Source organism: Belonocnema kinseyi, chromosome 8 (genome assembly GCF_010883055.1).
Source record: "Belonocnema kinseyi isolate 2016_QV_RU_SX_M_011 chromosome 8, B_treatae_v1, whole genome shotgun sequence".
In the NCBI taxonomy this organism is placed as follows: domain Eukaryota; kingdom Metazoa; phylum Arthropoda; class Insecta; order Hymenoptera; family Cynipidae; genus Belonocnema; species Belonocnema kinseyi.
In genome coordinates, this window is record NC_046664.1 from 37,164,659 (window position 1) to 37,179,794 (window position 15,136).

General features: G+C 26.3%; 1 protein-coding gene across 1 annotated transcript; it reads right to left on the bottom strand.

Annotated features, from left to right (window-relative positions):
- Window positions 1-1,509: 1,509 nt before the first annotated feature.
- LOC117178979 (peroxiredoxin-5, mitochondrial) lies at window positions 1,510-11,933 on the bottom strand. Its single transcript, XM_033370575.1, has 4 exons — window positions 11,641-11,933; window positions 11,352-11,486; window positions 6,874-7,005; window positions 1,510-2,063 (listed from the first exon to the last, which is right to left on the bottom strand). The coding sequence occupies exons 1-4, from the start codon at window positions 11,740-11,742 to the stop codon at window positions 1,872-1,874; spliced, it is 561 nt and encodes a 186-aa protein (XP_033226466.1). The 5' UTR covers window positions 11,743-11,933; the 3' UTR covers window positions 1,510-1,871.
- Between the last annotated feature and the right edge of the window lie 3,203 nt (window positions 11,934-15,136).

Sequence of the window (15,136 nt, forward strand, 5' to 3'; positions counted from 1 at the left end):
AAGCACTTCAATTTTTATTATAAATTGATCATATTTAGTTCAAAATTTAACTATTACCTTTTTCCTTCAGAATTCACCTTATTTGTTTGAAAATCCAACTACTTGGTTGAAAGTGGTTCTACATTCTTAAAAATTCATTTTATTGGTTAAACATTGAACTATTTTGTTAAAAATGGATCTTTTTACTTGAAAATTTCACGGTTTGGTTGATACTCTTTTTTTTTGTAGAAAGGTAATTTTCTTGGTTGAAAATTCATATCTATTGTTAAAAATTCTTCTTTTTTTATTATATTAAACAGATTTTTATTTAAAATTAATTTTTGTTTGACGTAAATATTAACAATAACATTTTTTGTTGAAAATTCATGTATTTTGTTTTAAAAAAATAACCTTTTTAGATAGATAAATAATATTCTAGATTTAAAATTTACCTATTTGGTAAAAAAATATACGTATTTCGTTAATAACTCGTCTTATAAATGCAACTGTATAGTTGCAAGTAAAATATAATAATTTAATATCTATTTTAGTTGAGGATTCAAGTATTTTACTGAAAAATTCGTCTGTTTTTATTATACTCAACTGTATTTTATTTTTAAATCTTTTTTGGTTTAAATATTAACTATCACATTTTTTGGCGAAAATGAGTATTTTCAGGTTGAAAATTCAACTGTTTTACAGAGAATTCGTCTCTTTGGCTTGAAAATTCAACAGATTTGTAGAAAAATCATTGTCCTTTTATTGAAAATTAATTTTTCTCATCTAAAAATAGAACTATTCAATTTTTGGTTAAAAATTGATATTTTGTTGTTGAAAAGTTATGTATATTTTTTCAAATAATAGCTCTTTTCGGTAGATAATTAGTGCTCTAGGTTTAAAATTAAACTATTTCATAAAAAATATACGTATTTCATTAATAATTCGTCTCTTTTGTTAGAAAATAAATTTTGTTGCTTATAAATGCAACTGTATGGTTGCAAATAAAATATGATATCTATTTTAGTTAAATATTTAAGTATTTTACTGGAAAATTCGTCCTTTTTTTATTATATTCAACTGTATTTTACTTAAAATTAAAATCTTTTTTAGTTTAAACATCAACTAATAACATTTTTTGGCGAAAATTAGTTTTTTCACGTTGAAAATTGAACTGTTTTATAGAGAATTCGTCTCTTAAGCTTAAAAATTCAACAGATTTGCAGAAAATTCGTTGTCTATTCCATTTTTAGTTGAAAAATAATATTTCTTAGTTGAAAAGTCATGTATATTCTTTAAAAAATAGCCCTTTTCGGTAGACAATTAATACTCTAGGTTTAAAATTTGGCGATAATTAGTATTGTCAGATAGTGACTTGAATTTACTAAAAAAAAAAAATAAAAGATAATATTAAAAACTGAAAAGTTCTAAATGAAAATGAACATTAATGTTGTATGCAGTTGTATTTATTTTATCTTACAAAAGAAATATTAGTTTTTGAAGGAGTACAGTAATAAATAAAAATACAAAAAATGGTGTTTTAAGTTATAGTTTACTGTAAAAAGTGTGATTCGAACATTTATACATTTTTTCTATTATATAACGTGAACACTGGGATTTTTAATCTGCAGTTTATATTCTATAGCAACTGGAATTCAAACGAAATTAAAGTTTTCTGCCGACATACTTTGTATTATATGAGAAAAGATGAATAATTAATGATATTTTAATAAGATATTTAATAAGATAAAGATAAAATAAGATTTTAATAAGATAAACTGACTTAGATCATTTTATTAAAAGAAGAACTGTAATTTGTGTACTGAATAGTGATTGTTCAATACTGAAAATGTAATTTTCCGGCAGAAACCTGAAAAAAATTTTCTTCTGGCCCTTTAGGTCTTAATTTTATCGGCCAAAGAGCAGCTGAGGCCAGTATTGTCTGGCTCGACATTGAGTTCTTTTACAATGCCGTCTTCAACCACCATCGAATATCTCTTGCTTCGTTTTCCGCCCAAGGGAGGAAGATCGACGGATAATTCCAAAGCGTCTGTGAAAGCTGCTGCTGGATCAGCAAGCATTCGCACCTACAGAAATTTATTAGTTTTATTATATATTTCTATAAGAATTAAAGTAGGTTGTTAACTAAAATTCTGGAGAAAAAAAATTCTCCGACAATTTCAGGGGTTTTCCAGGTATCTCGAGTTTTTTCTGTTTATAATAATGTGCATAATATGGGATCAGGTTCTGCGAAACAGGATTGGATTTGTGCTTTCCTTTCCATTTGAGAGGTAAAAGAGTTTTTACAAAAATGAAAGTAGATACAATTCTGCGCAAGAATAAAAAATAAAAGTTTGTTCTATCACCAATAGTCTCGGAGTTATGGCCTTTCAAAAAACCCCGATTTTTCCAATTTTTTGCCAAAAAACCACATGTTTTTTTTTGTTTTTCTGTAGCTCGAATCCAATGGAATGTGACACTTTGCACCTTTTCCCAAAAAAACTTCTGTGTTCCGGGACGAAATCCTGTTCACAGAACCTGACCCCAAATTATGCACCCCCAAATGAAGTAATTAAGAGAAAAAAACTTACTGCCACATAAATTACCATCTAAAAGTACCAAATGACTGGACTAAATGAAACTTAAAAAAAAAACCTAAAATTTTTAAAATCCGTTGAAATTCCTTCAAAGTATTGAAATCTTTCGACAGTTCCTTTAAATATTTGAAAATATCCTAAAATATTTTTAATTCTTTAAAATATTTATATTATAATATATAATATATATAATATTCTTTAAAATGTTTAAAATATTTATTCGTTTAATTTATTGAATTGAATTTTTTTTTTAAATGACTGAAATCTATAAAAAAATTTCTTGGAATCTTTAAAAAATAATTCTTTCAAATCTTTTGGAATTTTTAAAGCTTCTAAAAATTTCTTGACATTATTAAAAACAGCATTAAATGTTTCGAGTCCTTTGAAATTTTTTGGAACCCCTTGAAACATTTTAAAGCTCTTGAAAATTCCTTGGACTATAAAAAGATACCCTAAAATCATTAAAATTGATTAAAAATCCATTAAATTAGAAATTTTGAAATCAACTGAAAATTCCTTGGGATTTAAAAAGATGCCCTAAAATCTTTAAAATTGATTAAAAAGCCACTAAATTTGAAATATTAAAATGAACTGAAAATTCCTTGGAATATTTGAAAATATCTTAAAATGTTTGAAACTCTACTTTTGATAATACATTATTGAAAAAAATTATTAAAATATCTTTATTTTAAAATTTGCTTGGAACCCCTTCAAACTATTGAAATCTATTTAAAAATTCTGTGAATCTTTTTAATATCCCAAAAATATTCTAATTCTTTAAAATCTTAAAAAAATTTTAAAGCTCCTAAACATTTCTTGGAATTATTCAAAATAGTATCAAATGTTTCAAATCCTTCGAAATTTGTTGGAACCTCTTGAAACATTTTAAACCGCTTGAAAATTCCTTGGAATTTAAAAAGATGCCCTAAAATCTTTAAAATTGATTAAAAAGCCATTAAATTTGAAATATTGAAATGACCTGCAAATACCTTGGAACGTTTGATAATACCTTAAAATATTTGAAACCCTACCCGTGTTAATAAATGCTTTAAAACATTATTTAAATAACTTTATTTTAAAATCCTTTGAAATCCCTTCAAATTATTAAAATATATTAAAAACGTCTTGGAATCTTTTAAAATACCTGAAATATTTCCAAACTTAACCAATGGGTTAATTTAATTAATGAAAATTGATTAAAGTGAACATTTTGTTTTCAAAAATACCCTAAATTCTTCGAAAACCCTTGAAATATTATTAAATCATTCAACTCCTTGGAACCCCTTTAAACTATTGAAATCTCTTTTTAAATTCTGGGAATCTTTTTAATATCCTAAAAATATTCTAATTCTTTAAAGTTTTTACAATATTTTTTTAAGCTCCTCAAAATTTTTTGGAATTATTAAAAATAGCATCAAATGTTTCAGATCCTTTGAAATCAACTGAAAATTCGTTGGAATATTTTTAAAAACATTAAAATATTTTTAAAAACCCTACTCTTGATGGTAATATCTTAAAAAATTATTCAAATATTTTTATTTTAAAATCCTTTGAAATCTTTTCAAATTATTAAAATCTATTACAAATTTCTTGGAATCTTTTAAAATACCTGTATTATTTTCAAACTTAACCCATGGATCAATTTAATTAATGAAAATTGATTAAAGTGAACATTTTGTTTTTAAAAATACCCTAAAGTATTTAAAATCTGTTGCAATTCCTTTAAAATATTGAAATTTTTCGACAATTCCTTTAAATATTTTTAAATATTTTAAATTCTTTCAAATATTTAGAAGTACCTTGAATTTATTGCAATGATTAAAAACCCTATTCTTTTTAATAAATTCTTTGAAAATTTATTAAAATATCTTTACTTCCAAATCCCGTGGAATCCCTTCAAGTTATTGAAATCTTTTAGAAATTCCTAGGAATCTTTTAAAACACACTAAAATATTTCATACCTTTTGAAATCCCTCCAAATTACTGAACTCAAAGAAAAATTCCCTAAAATCTTTAAAATTCGTTTAAATTATTGAATTTAACAGAAAAATTCGTGCAATATTTGAAAATGTCCAAAAACATTTAACATTATATGAAATATTTGGAAATACTCTAGAATATTTCGAGTCCTTTAAAATCTTTTCAACTTCCTTAAAATTTTGAAAGCGCGCGATTTTTTTAAAATCAAAAATAGCTTCAAATGCTTCAAAATCTTTTTAAACAAATTGGAACTTTAAAGTTCTTCAAAATTCCTCAGAATTTAAAAAGATACCCAGAAATATTTTTAATTCTCTGAAATTCTTTTAAATTACTAAAATCTATGAAATATGCATTGGAATCTTTTAAAATGCCCTAAAATATTTCAAATTCTTTGAAAATCCTTGAAAATTTTTGAAATCCTATTCTTGCCAATAAATTCTTTGAAAATGTATAAAAATATTTTTATCTTTATTTCAAGATCACTTGGAACCCCTTCAAACTATTGCAATCCAATTAAAAATTCTCGGAATCTTTTTAATGTCCTAAAACATTTTTAATTCTTTAAAATCTTTTGAAATTTTTGAAGCTCCTAAAAATTTTTTGGAATTATTCAAAATAGAATCAAATGTTTCAAATCCTTCGAAATTTTGTTGGAACCCCTTGAAACTTTTTAAAGCTCTTGAAAACTCCTTGGACTTTAAAAAGATACCCTAAAATCTTTAAAATTGATTAAAAATACATTAATTTATAAATATTGAAATCAACTTAAAATTCCTTGGAATTTAAAAAAATACCCTAAAATCTTTAAAATTGAATAAAAATCCATTAAATTTAATATATTGAAATCAACTGAAAATTCCTTGCAATATTTGAAAATAGCTTAAAATATTTGAAAACCTACTCTTGTAGGTAAATGTTTGAAAATATTATTCAAATATTTTTACTTTAAAATCCTTTGAAACCTCTTCAAGTGATTAAAATCTAATAAAAATTTCTTGGAATCTTTTAAAATGCTCTGAAATATTTCCAAAGTTACCACCGGGTTAATTTAAATAATGAAAATTGACTAAAATGATCCTTTTGTTTTTAAAAAGACCCTAAAATCTTTAAAATACGTTGAAATTCCTTTAAATTATTGAAAATATCCAAAAATATTGTTAATTCTTTAAAATATTTGGAAATACCTTGAATGGATTGAAATTATTTCAAACCCTATTCTTTTTAATAAGTTATTTGAAAATTTATTAATATATTTTTATTTAAAAATCCCTTGTAACACATTTAAATGATTGAAATCCACTAAAAATTCTTGGGAATTCTTTCAAATACACTAAAATATTTCATACCCTTCGAAATGCCTCCAAATTATTGAACTGAGTTAAAATTTCCTTAAAATCTTTAAAATTAGTTTAAATTATTGAATTCAACTGAAAATTCCTAAGAATATTTCAAAATATCCAGAAATATTTAACATTCTATGAAACAGTTGGAAATAATCCTTAGAATTTAAAAGGATACCCACAAATATTTAAAATTCTCTAAAATTCCTTTAAATTACTGAAATCAATAAAAAATTTCTTGGAATCTTTTAAAATATCCTAAAATCTTTTAAATCCTTTGGAATACCTTAAAATGAGTGGAATCTAAAAAAAAATTTATTGGGATCGTTTAAAATACCCTAAAATATTTCAAATTCTTTGAAAACCCTTGAAATATTTTTAATCATTTAAACCCTATTTTTGTCAATAAATTCTTAGAAAATTTATAAAAATATCTTTATCTTAAAATCGCTTGGAACCTCTTTAAATTATTAAACAATCATTGGTATCTTTTTAAATGCCCTAAAACATTTCAAATCCTTTATAATCTTTAGAAATTTTTTAAAGATCTTAAAAATTTCTTGGAATTATGAAAAATATTTCAAATCCTTTGAAATCTTTTGGAACCCCTCAAAACATTTTAAACCGCTTGAAAATTCCTTGGACTTTAAAATAATACACTAAAATCTTTACAATTGATTAAAAATTCATTAAATTTGAAACATTGATATCAACTGAAAATTCCTTGAAATATTTGAAAATACCTAAAAATATTTGACACCCTACTCTTGTTAATAAATTCTTGAAAATAATGATTAAAATGTCGTTATTTTATAATCTTCTGAAATCCCTTCAAATTATTAAAAATTTCTTGAAATCTTTTAAAATACCCTGAAATATTTCAAAAGTTATCCGACGGGTTAATTTATTAAATAAACAGTGACTAAGGTGATCCTGTAATAATCACAATAAATTCGCGAGATTGGAATTTTACTTAGTACCTTGCCTTCGGCTCCTTGATCCTTTCCCCAAGCAGCCATGACGAAGGGATCGTTGACTCCGATGCAATAAATTTCAGCAATTCCTTTAGATTTCAAATCGCTTGCTTTCTGAACGTAGCCGGGTAAATGAGTCTGCCAATAATTATATTGATATTTAATTTTTATTCAATTTCGAATTCTCAAGCCTCGGTCTCATTTCAGGGAACAAAAAAAGTGTGGTGCCACAAATTTTAAAAAAAGTGTCATAACATTTTTTAAGCATTAAACTTATGTGAAATCCTGACTCAAAAAGTGTTCAATGTAAAATAAACTTGATTTTTGAAACAAATTTTTCAGTTTTCTAACTTAATATTTTGAAAGTATTAAGAATAAACTTCAATCTTAATTTAAAATGTTATTTTTAGTCTATAAATGATCAAAATTCCTATTTATCGTCTTTTTCCTGTTCCCTTATTTTTCTCGTTTTTCCACTGCATTAATAGTTTCAAATTTCGATCTTTTCGGTTGAAAAGTTTACTATTCAAGTTTTTGTTAAGAATTCGGATTGTCCAGTTAAAAATTGAACATATTTGTTAAAATGATACTTCTCGGTTGAAAATTTAACTATTTTGTTGAAAACTCACCGTTTTGGCTTGAAAATTCAACAATTTGATTGCAATTTTTTTCCTTTCTTAATTAACAAATTTATGTTTAGAAATTCAAATATTTTGTGGAAGATAAATATTTTTAATTAAAAAATGTTTTTTCTTTTCTAGAAATATCACCTTTTTTGGCCAAAAGTACAATTCTCTGGTTAAAAATTAATATGTTTCAGTTGAAAATTAAATTTTTTGTTCAAGATTTACTGTTTTGTAGATTATTCTTATTCTTGGCAGGAAATTAAACTATTTGGTAGAAAATTGATGTATTTTGTTAAAAATTCATCTTTTTTGTCGAATAATAAATTTTTGGGTTAAAGTGCAATTTTTTGGATAAAAATAAAGTATTTTGTTGAAAATTCATATTTGTTGGTTTAGTCCAACTGGTCTTTATTCCAAATTAAAATATTTTTTGTTAAAATATCAACTAATACATTTTTTGTTAAAATTCGTCTGTTTGGCTTAAAAATTTGATTGCATTTTTTTCTGTCTTAATTAACAAATATGTCTCCTTAAAAATTCTACTATTTTGTTGAAGATTCATCTTTTTATTTTCGAAATTCATCTCCTGCAGAAATATCATCTTTTTTGGTTAAAAATACAATTGTCTGGTTAAAAATTAAGATTTTTGTTAAAAATTATATATTTACAACATGACTTGATTTTGTCCAAAAAAATTTATTTTCTATCTAAAAAAGACGAGTTTTCAACAACAACAAAATAATTTTTTAACCGAAATGTTGAATTTTTAACCAAAAATGGAGTAGATAAATTTTCTTTGAGAATGAATTTTCAATAAAAACAAAAACAAAATTTCTGCAAAACAGTTTAATTTTATACCAATTTGTTGAATTTTCAAGCCAAAAAGCCGAATTCTCTATAAAACAATATAATTTTAACAACGAGAACATGAAATAACAACAAAAAAGTTAATTGACAATTAATCAGTTCTTTTAAAAAAATATGAAATGAAAAAAAAATTCGTTCAACTTTCAACCAAGGAGTGGAATTTCTAATGAATCATTTTTTTGGTTCAAATTTCTACTTTTTGGTCACAAATTCTACTATTTAGTTAAAGATTTAACTACTTTATTGGAAATTGAAGTCTTTTGATAAAAAGTAATCGTTTTGGGTAAAAAAATTATATTATTTGGTAGAAAATTCTTTTTTTTTATTGGGAATTCATAGTTTTATGTTGAAAATGTATGTTTTGGTACAAAAATCTTTTTTTTTTTAGTTGTTGAAAATTCACCTTTTATATTTGAAAGTTAATCATTTTTATTGAAAAGTCTACGATTATATTTTTGGTTTTTAGTTCAAAATTCTACCAATTATTTGAAAGTTTATTTATTTTATAGAAAATTGAACTACGTTCGTAAAAAGTTACCTTTTTTTAAATTAACCTCTTGGTTCTAAAAATCTATTTTGATTGAAAGATAGTTCTTTTTATCAAAAACAAAAACAAAAAGTATTATATTTCTTTTTCAGAAATAATCTGAATTCAAATATTTTGTTAGAAACTCATATTTTTTGTCGAAAATTGATACTTTTTGGATTGAAAATTCTCTTTTACTTAAAAAATCGTCTTTTTGGGTGGAAAATTCAACTATTTGCTAAACAAATATCCCTTTTTGACAAAAAATTCATCTCTTGGTTAAAACTTGTACTATTCGTTTGAAAATTCAACTGTTTTTTTAAAAAGTCATCTTTTTTGGTTCAAAATTGATACTTTTTGATTGAAAGCTAATTATTTTTATTTTAAAAAAATTATATTTTTAGTTTATAATTAATCTAAATTCAACTATTTCCTTAAAAAGTAATTTTTTTATCAAAATTTCAATTGATTTATTAAACACTTGTATTTTTTGATAGAAAATCAATCCTTTTGGTGTAAAAATCCTCATTTGTTAGAAAACTCATATTTTTTAGTTGAAAATTAGTCTTCCTTGCTTCAAACTCAAACTGGCTTGTAAAATATTCATCTTTTCAATTTAAAAATTTAAGATTATGTTTGAAAATGCAACTCTTCCTGGTTGAAGTTTAATCTTTTTTGTTTGAAAATTCGATCATTTGGTTCACAAGTTGTAATTTTGAATAAAATTGTACTTTTTCAACTGATAAAAGGTGACAAGCGATGAGAAACCTTAAAATATGAGAAAAAGGTGACAAATTCCTAAAATAGGTGACAAAATTGAAAATACGTAACAAAATGTGAATAGGCGACAATCTGTGATGAATGAATTTAAGTATTTGGTAGAAAAATAACTTTTTTTTAGATAAATTATATTTTCTGGAAAAAAATTCTAGGTGACAAATTTAAATATTTCGTTAAAATTGCATCTTTTTCGTTTTAAAATTCAATTGATTGAAAGTTGACCTACCTAGTAGAAAATTTGTATTTTCTTTAAAATTTATATTTTGTTGAAAATTCGACTTTTTCGTTAGAAAATTAATTTTTTGTTGAAATTTCATCTTTTTTTGAGTTAAGGATTCCATTATTTTGTTACAAATTTATTTTTTTTTTCGTTTAATTTAACTTTGTTTTTGAAATTTGAACTATCTTCTAAAAAAATCGATTTTTGTCTTGGAAATTCAACTATTTTGATAAAGACATATTTTTTAGTAGAAAATTTAACTATTGAATTTTTGGAAAATTAATCTTCTTGGTTAAAAAAAAATCATCTTCTGGGTTGAAGGTTTAATTCTTTTGTAGAAAAATCATCTCTTCGATTAAAAACCAATTATGTGTTTTTATGAGTTCCAGTTTTTGTTGAAAATTAATATTTTTAATTGAAAAATTATCGTTTCCAGCTGAAAATTCGTCTACTGTTATATTTTTGAGTCGGAATTTATCGCGCTTAGTTAAACATTTTCCAATTTACTCATCAATTCAATTTCATTATTGACAATGACATTATTGACATTATTGACTTTCTTAGTCATATTTTTTTGTCAGAAATTCAGCTATTTGGTAGAAAATTAACTTTTTTGTTGGTAAATCATATTTTCTGGTAGGAAACTAATCTTTTGTTTGGAAAATTTAAATACTTGTTTGAAAAATCATCTTTTTTGTTCAAAAATGGAACTACTAGATTGAAAGTTAACCTACATGGTTGAAAATTTAACTTCTTTGTTGAAAATTTGTATTTTTGTTTTGTTGAGAATTAATTCTTTTATTTGAAAATTTAATTAACCCATTTTTCGTTAGAAATGTACCCTTTTTATAAGTTTAAAAATTAATTATTTGGTAAAAAATTCATCTATTTTATGGAAAACTCGACTTTTTCGTCGGAAAAATAATTGTTTGTTGTTGAAATTTCATCTTTTTGGTTGAGAGTTCAAATATTGGATTGAGGATTCCACTATTTTGTTAAACAACAATTTTTTCGGTTAATTCAACTATTTTGATAGACAACTTTTTTGGTCGAAAATTCAACTGTTTCGGTAAAAATTCGTACTTTTGGAATTGAAAGTTAAAATGTTTAGTTGTTAATACACTCGTATGATTGAAAATTAATTATCTTCATGTTGAAAATTCGTCTTTTTGGGTTCAAAATTCTTTTTATTTTATAGAAAATCTTGTATGGTTGATATTCAACCATTTTGTTTTTAAAAGAAATTATTCCATATATTTAGATTTTTCATGTTTAAAGTTCATGTTAAAAGTGTCAAGTTTTGTTATACACAATTTATTTGTGGAGAATCGATACCACCTTGGTTGTTGGATCTAATTATATATTATATAAACTTTCAAAAAAGTTGAAGGTCTATTCCAATAAGGTTATTCCACCTGTGTAAAAATGTATAACTCGCATAAATAAAACAAATAATTCACCCAACCTTGGAGCATCCTGGAGTGAAGGCACCGGGAACAGCGAAAACGATGATTTTCTTGCCAGCTCCTTCTACAGCCAAATTAACCTTATTTACCGGTGAATTTTCAAACAAATCCACCGAAGGAAGCTTATCACCCACCTTAACCATCAAAATCGTATTCATTATTGACACGTCAAACTCATAAATACTTCGTTTATTTATTCACTTAATTTATTAATTCAATAAATATATTTAAATAATTATCTTAACTTGATCTAATTAAAAAGAAAAGAAAGAAAAATGATTAACTTACAGCGATAACCATGTTTTTTGGAGAGACGTGAATTCTTCGTACGAACGAACTGAACGATGAGCGTCCAAACGCAAAAATGGCGCGATTCGCGAGTTGAGTCATGTGCCTTGATTGATTGTTTCAATTCGATTGTCAGCAATTTATTGTCAGTCACCCCTTTTCGTTTCTGACTGTTTCTGACAATCAATGAAGAATGCCCAGTGTAATTCAGTATAATCTGGGTTTGACTGTATTGCGCAATCGCCTAACTTTATTACATAAATGTAACTTTAACATTTTTTTTCTTTTCTTTTTAGGGTTTTTCAAATAAAGAAATTTTCGTGTTCGAGACATTTTTCGGCTTGAACTTGCCATTTAGGGTAGGGGGGGGGGGGGAATATTAATTTTTACCATTTTTACCAGGGTTGTGCAGTGATGCATCACTCGAGGTTTCTGAAGTATTATACGTAAGAAATGTATTATACGTAAAAAACCTGTAAAAATCGTAAAAATGATGGTGGACTCGGATAGAGAATTATATAACCTCACTTTTTTTAATTATGCTTATGTGTACCGACTTACATTGCTGTTGTTTATCAGAAATTCATTTCACATAAAAATATCACCAAGAATATCAAAATTGACACCACTCATTTTAGAATTATACCAGTGGGCACAAAATTTGGCGACGTCTTTAGGACATCGTTACGATATCTTTACGACATCCTATATATAATATCTTTGCCTATATCCATGTCAGTTCGGTGTCTTTTCGATATCGTGAAGACATCGTCAGATCATACGACTTATTTACGACATCGTACAGACACCTTAACGACATGGACATAGGATGTCGTAAGGATGTCGTAACGATATCGTAAAGACGTCGCCAAATTTTGTGCCCACTGGGATTATTTTGACTACTTTCGTCTAATTGCATCAGCTTTTCTTCTGATGCGTTCATAATTATAACGCACTTTTTTCTGAAAAAAAGTTTTGAAATCAGCGAAAATCCTTGAATGATTTGTTTTTTTATTTTCAAGATATTTGCAGTTCGGATGGTTTGCAAGTTTACCTAAGGTTTCTTAACCTTTCTTTAACCAGAGATGCTTTAACCATATTCGATAATACGCGGTTGCATCCCTGACAAAACGCAACATTTTTACAATTTTTTGTTTAAAGGAAGGATAATTCTTCCCAACATGGATTCCTCGGTCTGCCGCCTCTATTCATTGTCGAAGTTGCAGAATAATAACTTTTTTTTCATTCTCTTTAAATTTCATGCATGCAGCATAATATCGCATACCGCTACCGGCGCTATTTTAAAGGTATGGAACGAAATATGATAATGTCGTGCCATCTTGAAAACGTATATTACGTTTTGTACAAAACTGAGTACGTAATCAAAGATATTTATCTTTGACGTAATCTACGTTCGTAAATTGCGTCAAAAATCTCATGTAATTTACCTAAGGTATATTACGTACACAACCCTGATTTTTACTGATTTGAGTAATGACAAATAAAACAAACACGGTTACGGTGCTGCCAACACCACCAAGTATCAACAAGGTGTTACGTCCTGGGGCGGCCCTGGCCCTCTGCTGGTAACTTGTAGACCGCTAAGTTTCAAATTTTTTAAATTTACTGCCCTTCTTAAGGGCATGTGATACTTACAGATGCTAATAAATGTCATAACGGACGTCCCCGGACTCTTTTTTGAGGGATAATAACAAAAAAAATTTATTGTGCTAAATAAAAATTTTATGCATATGTATTATTTTGAGGTTACGTCGTTTTTCATCTCTGCTTTTCCGATAATCTGGAAATTATTTATGAAATAAACTTTTTTGATTGCGTGCAAAAAGGGTTAGTTCCGGGAGATTAGTTACTATGTTTATTTGCAAGTCCAAAGTTTTCGGCCAAATATATTGTGTAGTTTGGAAGCAACACACAGGAGAATTGTAACATACGTAACCTCCAAATGTACACACGTTGTTAGCAATATCAAAAAACTTTTTGAAAAAAAAAACACAAATAAAGTATGGGGGGACGTCCGTTAGCATGTTCGCTATCATTTCCCAAATTTTTATGACAAAATATTGATTATTCTAGAAAAAAAGCCGTCGGAACCTAAAACTGGTAAAAGCGATACTAATTCCTAAGCGCTATGGAAATTAATCAAATTTTGCTAAATTAAAATTTTTTTGAATTAAACCAAAAAAAAAGTGTTTGGGGACGTCCGTTAGCATGGTCGCTATCATGTCCCAAATTTTTGAGACTCTTTTTTGAGGGATAATAAAAAAAAATTTATTGTGCTAAATAAAAATGTTATGCATATGCATTATTTTGAGGTTGCGTCGATTTTCATATCTGCCTTTCCGATAATCTGGAAATTATTTATGAAATAAACTTTTTTGATTGCCTGCAAACAAGGTTAGTTCTGGGAGATTAGTTACTATGTTTATTTGTAAGTCGAAAGTTTTCGTCCAAAAATATTGTGTAGTTTGGAAGTAACGCTCGGGTGAATTGTAATACACATAACCTCGAAATATAAACGCACGTTGTTAGCATTATCAAAAAATTTTTTGATAAAAAAAAAACACGAAAAAAGTGTGCGCGGACGTTCGTTAGCATGTTTGCTATCATTTCCCAAATTTTGAAGGCAAAATATTTCTTATTCTAGGAAAAAAGCCGGGGGAATCTAATACTGAAAAAATCGATACTATTCCCTAAGTGCTATGCAAATTAATCACATTTTGCTAAATTAAAACTTTTTTTAATTAACCTACAAAAAAAGTGTGTGGGGACGTCCGTTAGCATGTTCGCTATTATGTCCCAATTTTTTAAAAACAAAATATTTATTATTCTAGAAAAAAAGCCAGGGGAACCTAAAACTGGCAAAATCGAGAATTTTCTAAGTATCACATGCCCTTAAATTGCGGATTTTAATGTCCGTTACTGCTAAAAACGTTACAACGTTAGCCTGAAATCGAGATAAAGGTTATTTCGTAAAATAAAAAACACTATGAATTCGTAGCAAAATTGAGATTATTTAATTTTATTCAATGCAATACGTATACATTTGTAGGCTTTAATTAATAAAGAACGTCTAAATTTTTTGTTTCGAAAATGCATAAAAACCGAAGCTGATGGGAGCTTGACAAATTCTCTGCTCTTCCTGATTATTACCTCCCTTATATAGACTTATCCCTACTCTAGAACCCTTAGTCATTCTTCAAGATGTAAAGACACGTGGAAATTGACTTTAGAATCCTTAGTCACTTTTCAAGATGTAAAGACACGTGGAAATTGAACTTTGCCCATGCGAAAGCTGTTATCTACTACCCTGTCCTCATACGCATCGCGCAACCTAAATTCTATTTCTTTGAATAGGTACACGTGTCAGATCTTATCATTAAGGGCATGTGACACAGCTAAATACCTATATTACCGACCACAGTTTTTCAGTTCACTGAATGTTTTTTTGAACCTAAGAACTTTTTTTGTAAGTAAA

Bases quoted from the DNA above. Each gene is read 5' to 3' on its own strand.
- LOC117178979 (XM_033370575.1), bottom strand. From the start codon at position 11,742: ATGACTCAACTCGCGAATCGCGCCATTTTTGCGTTTGGACGCTCATCG. The intron at 11,487-11,640 runs GTAAGTTAATCA...TTGATGGTTAAG, and splicing joins CAAAAAACATGGTTATCGCT to GTGGGTGATAAGCTTCCTTC. The intron at 7,006-11,351 runs GTTGGGTGAATT...AATTATTGGCAG, and splicing joins TCACTCCAGGATGCTCCAAG to ACTCATTTACCCGGCTACGT.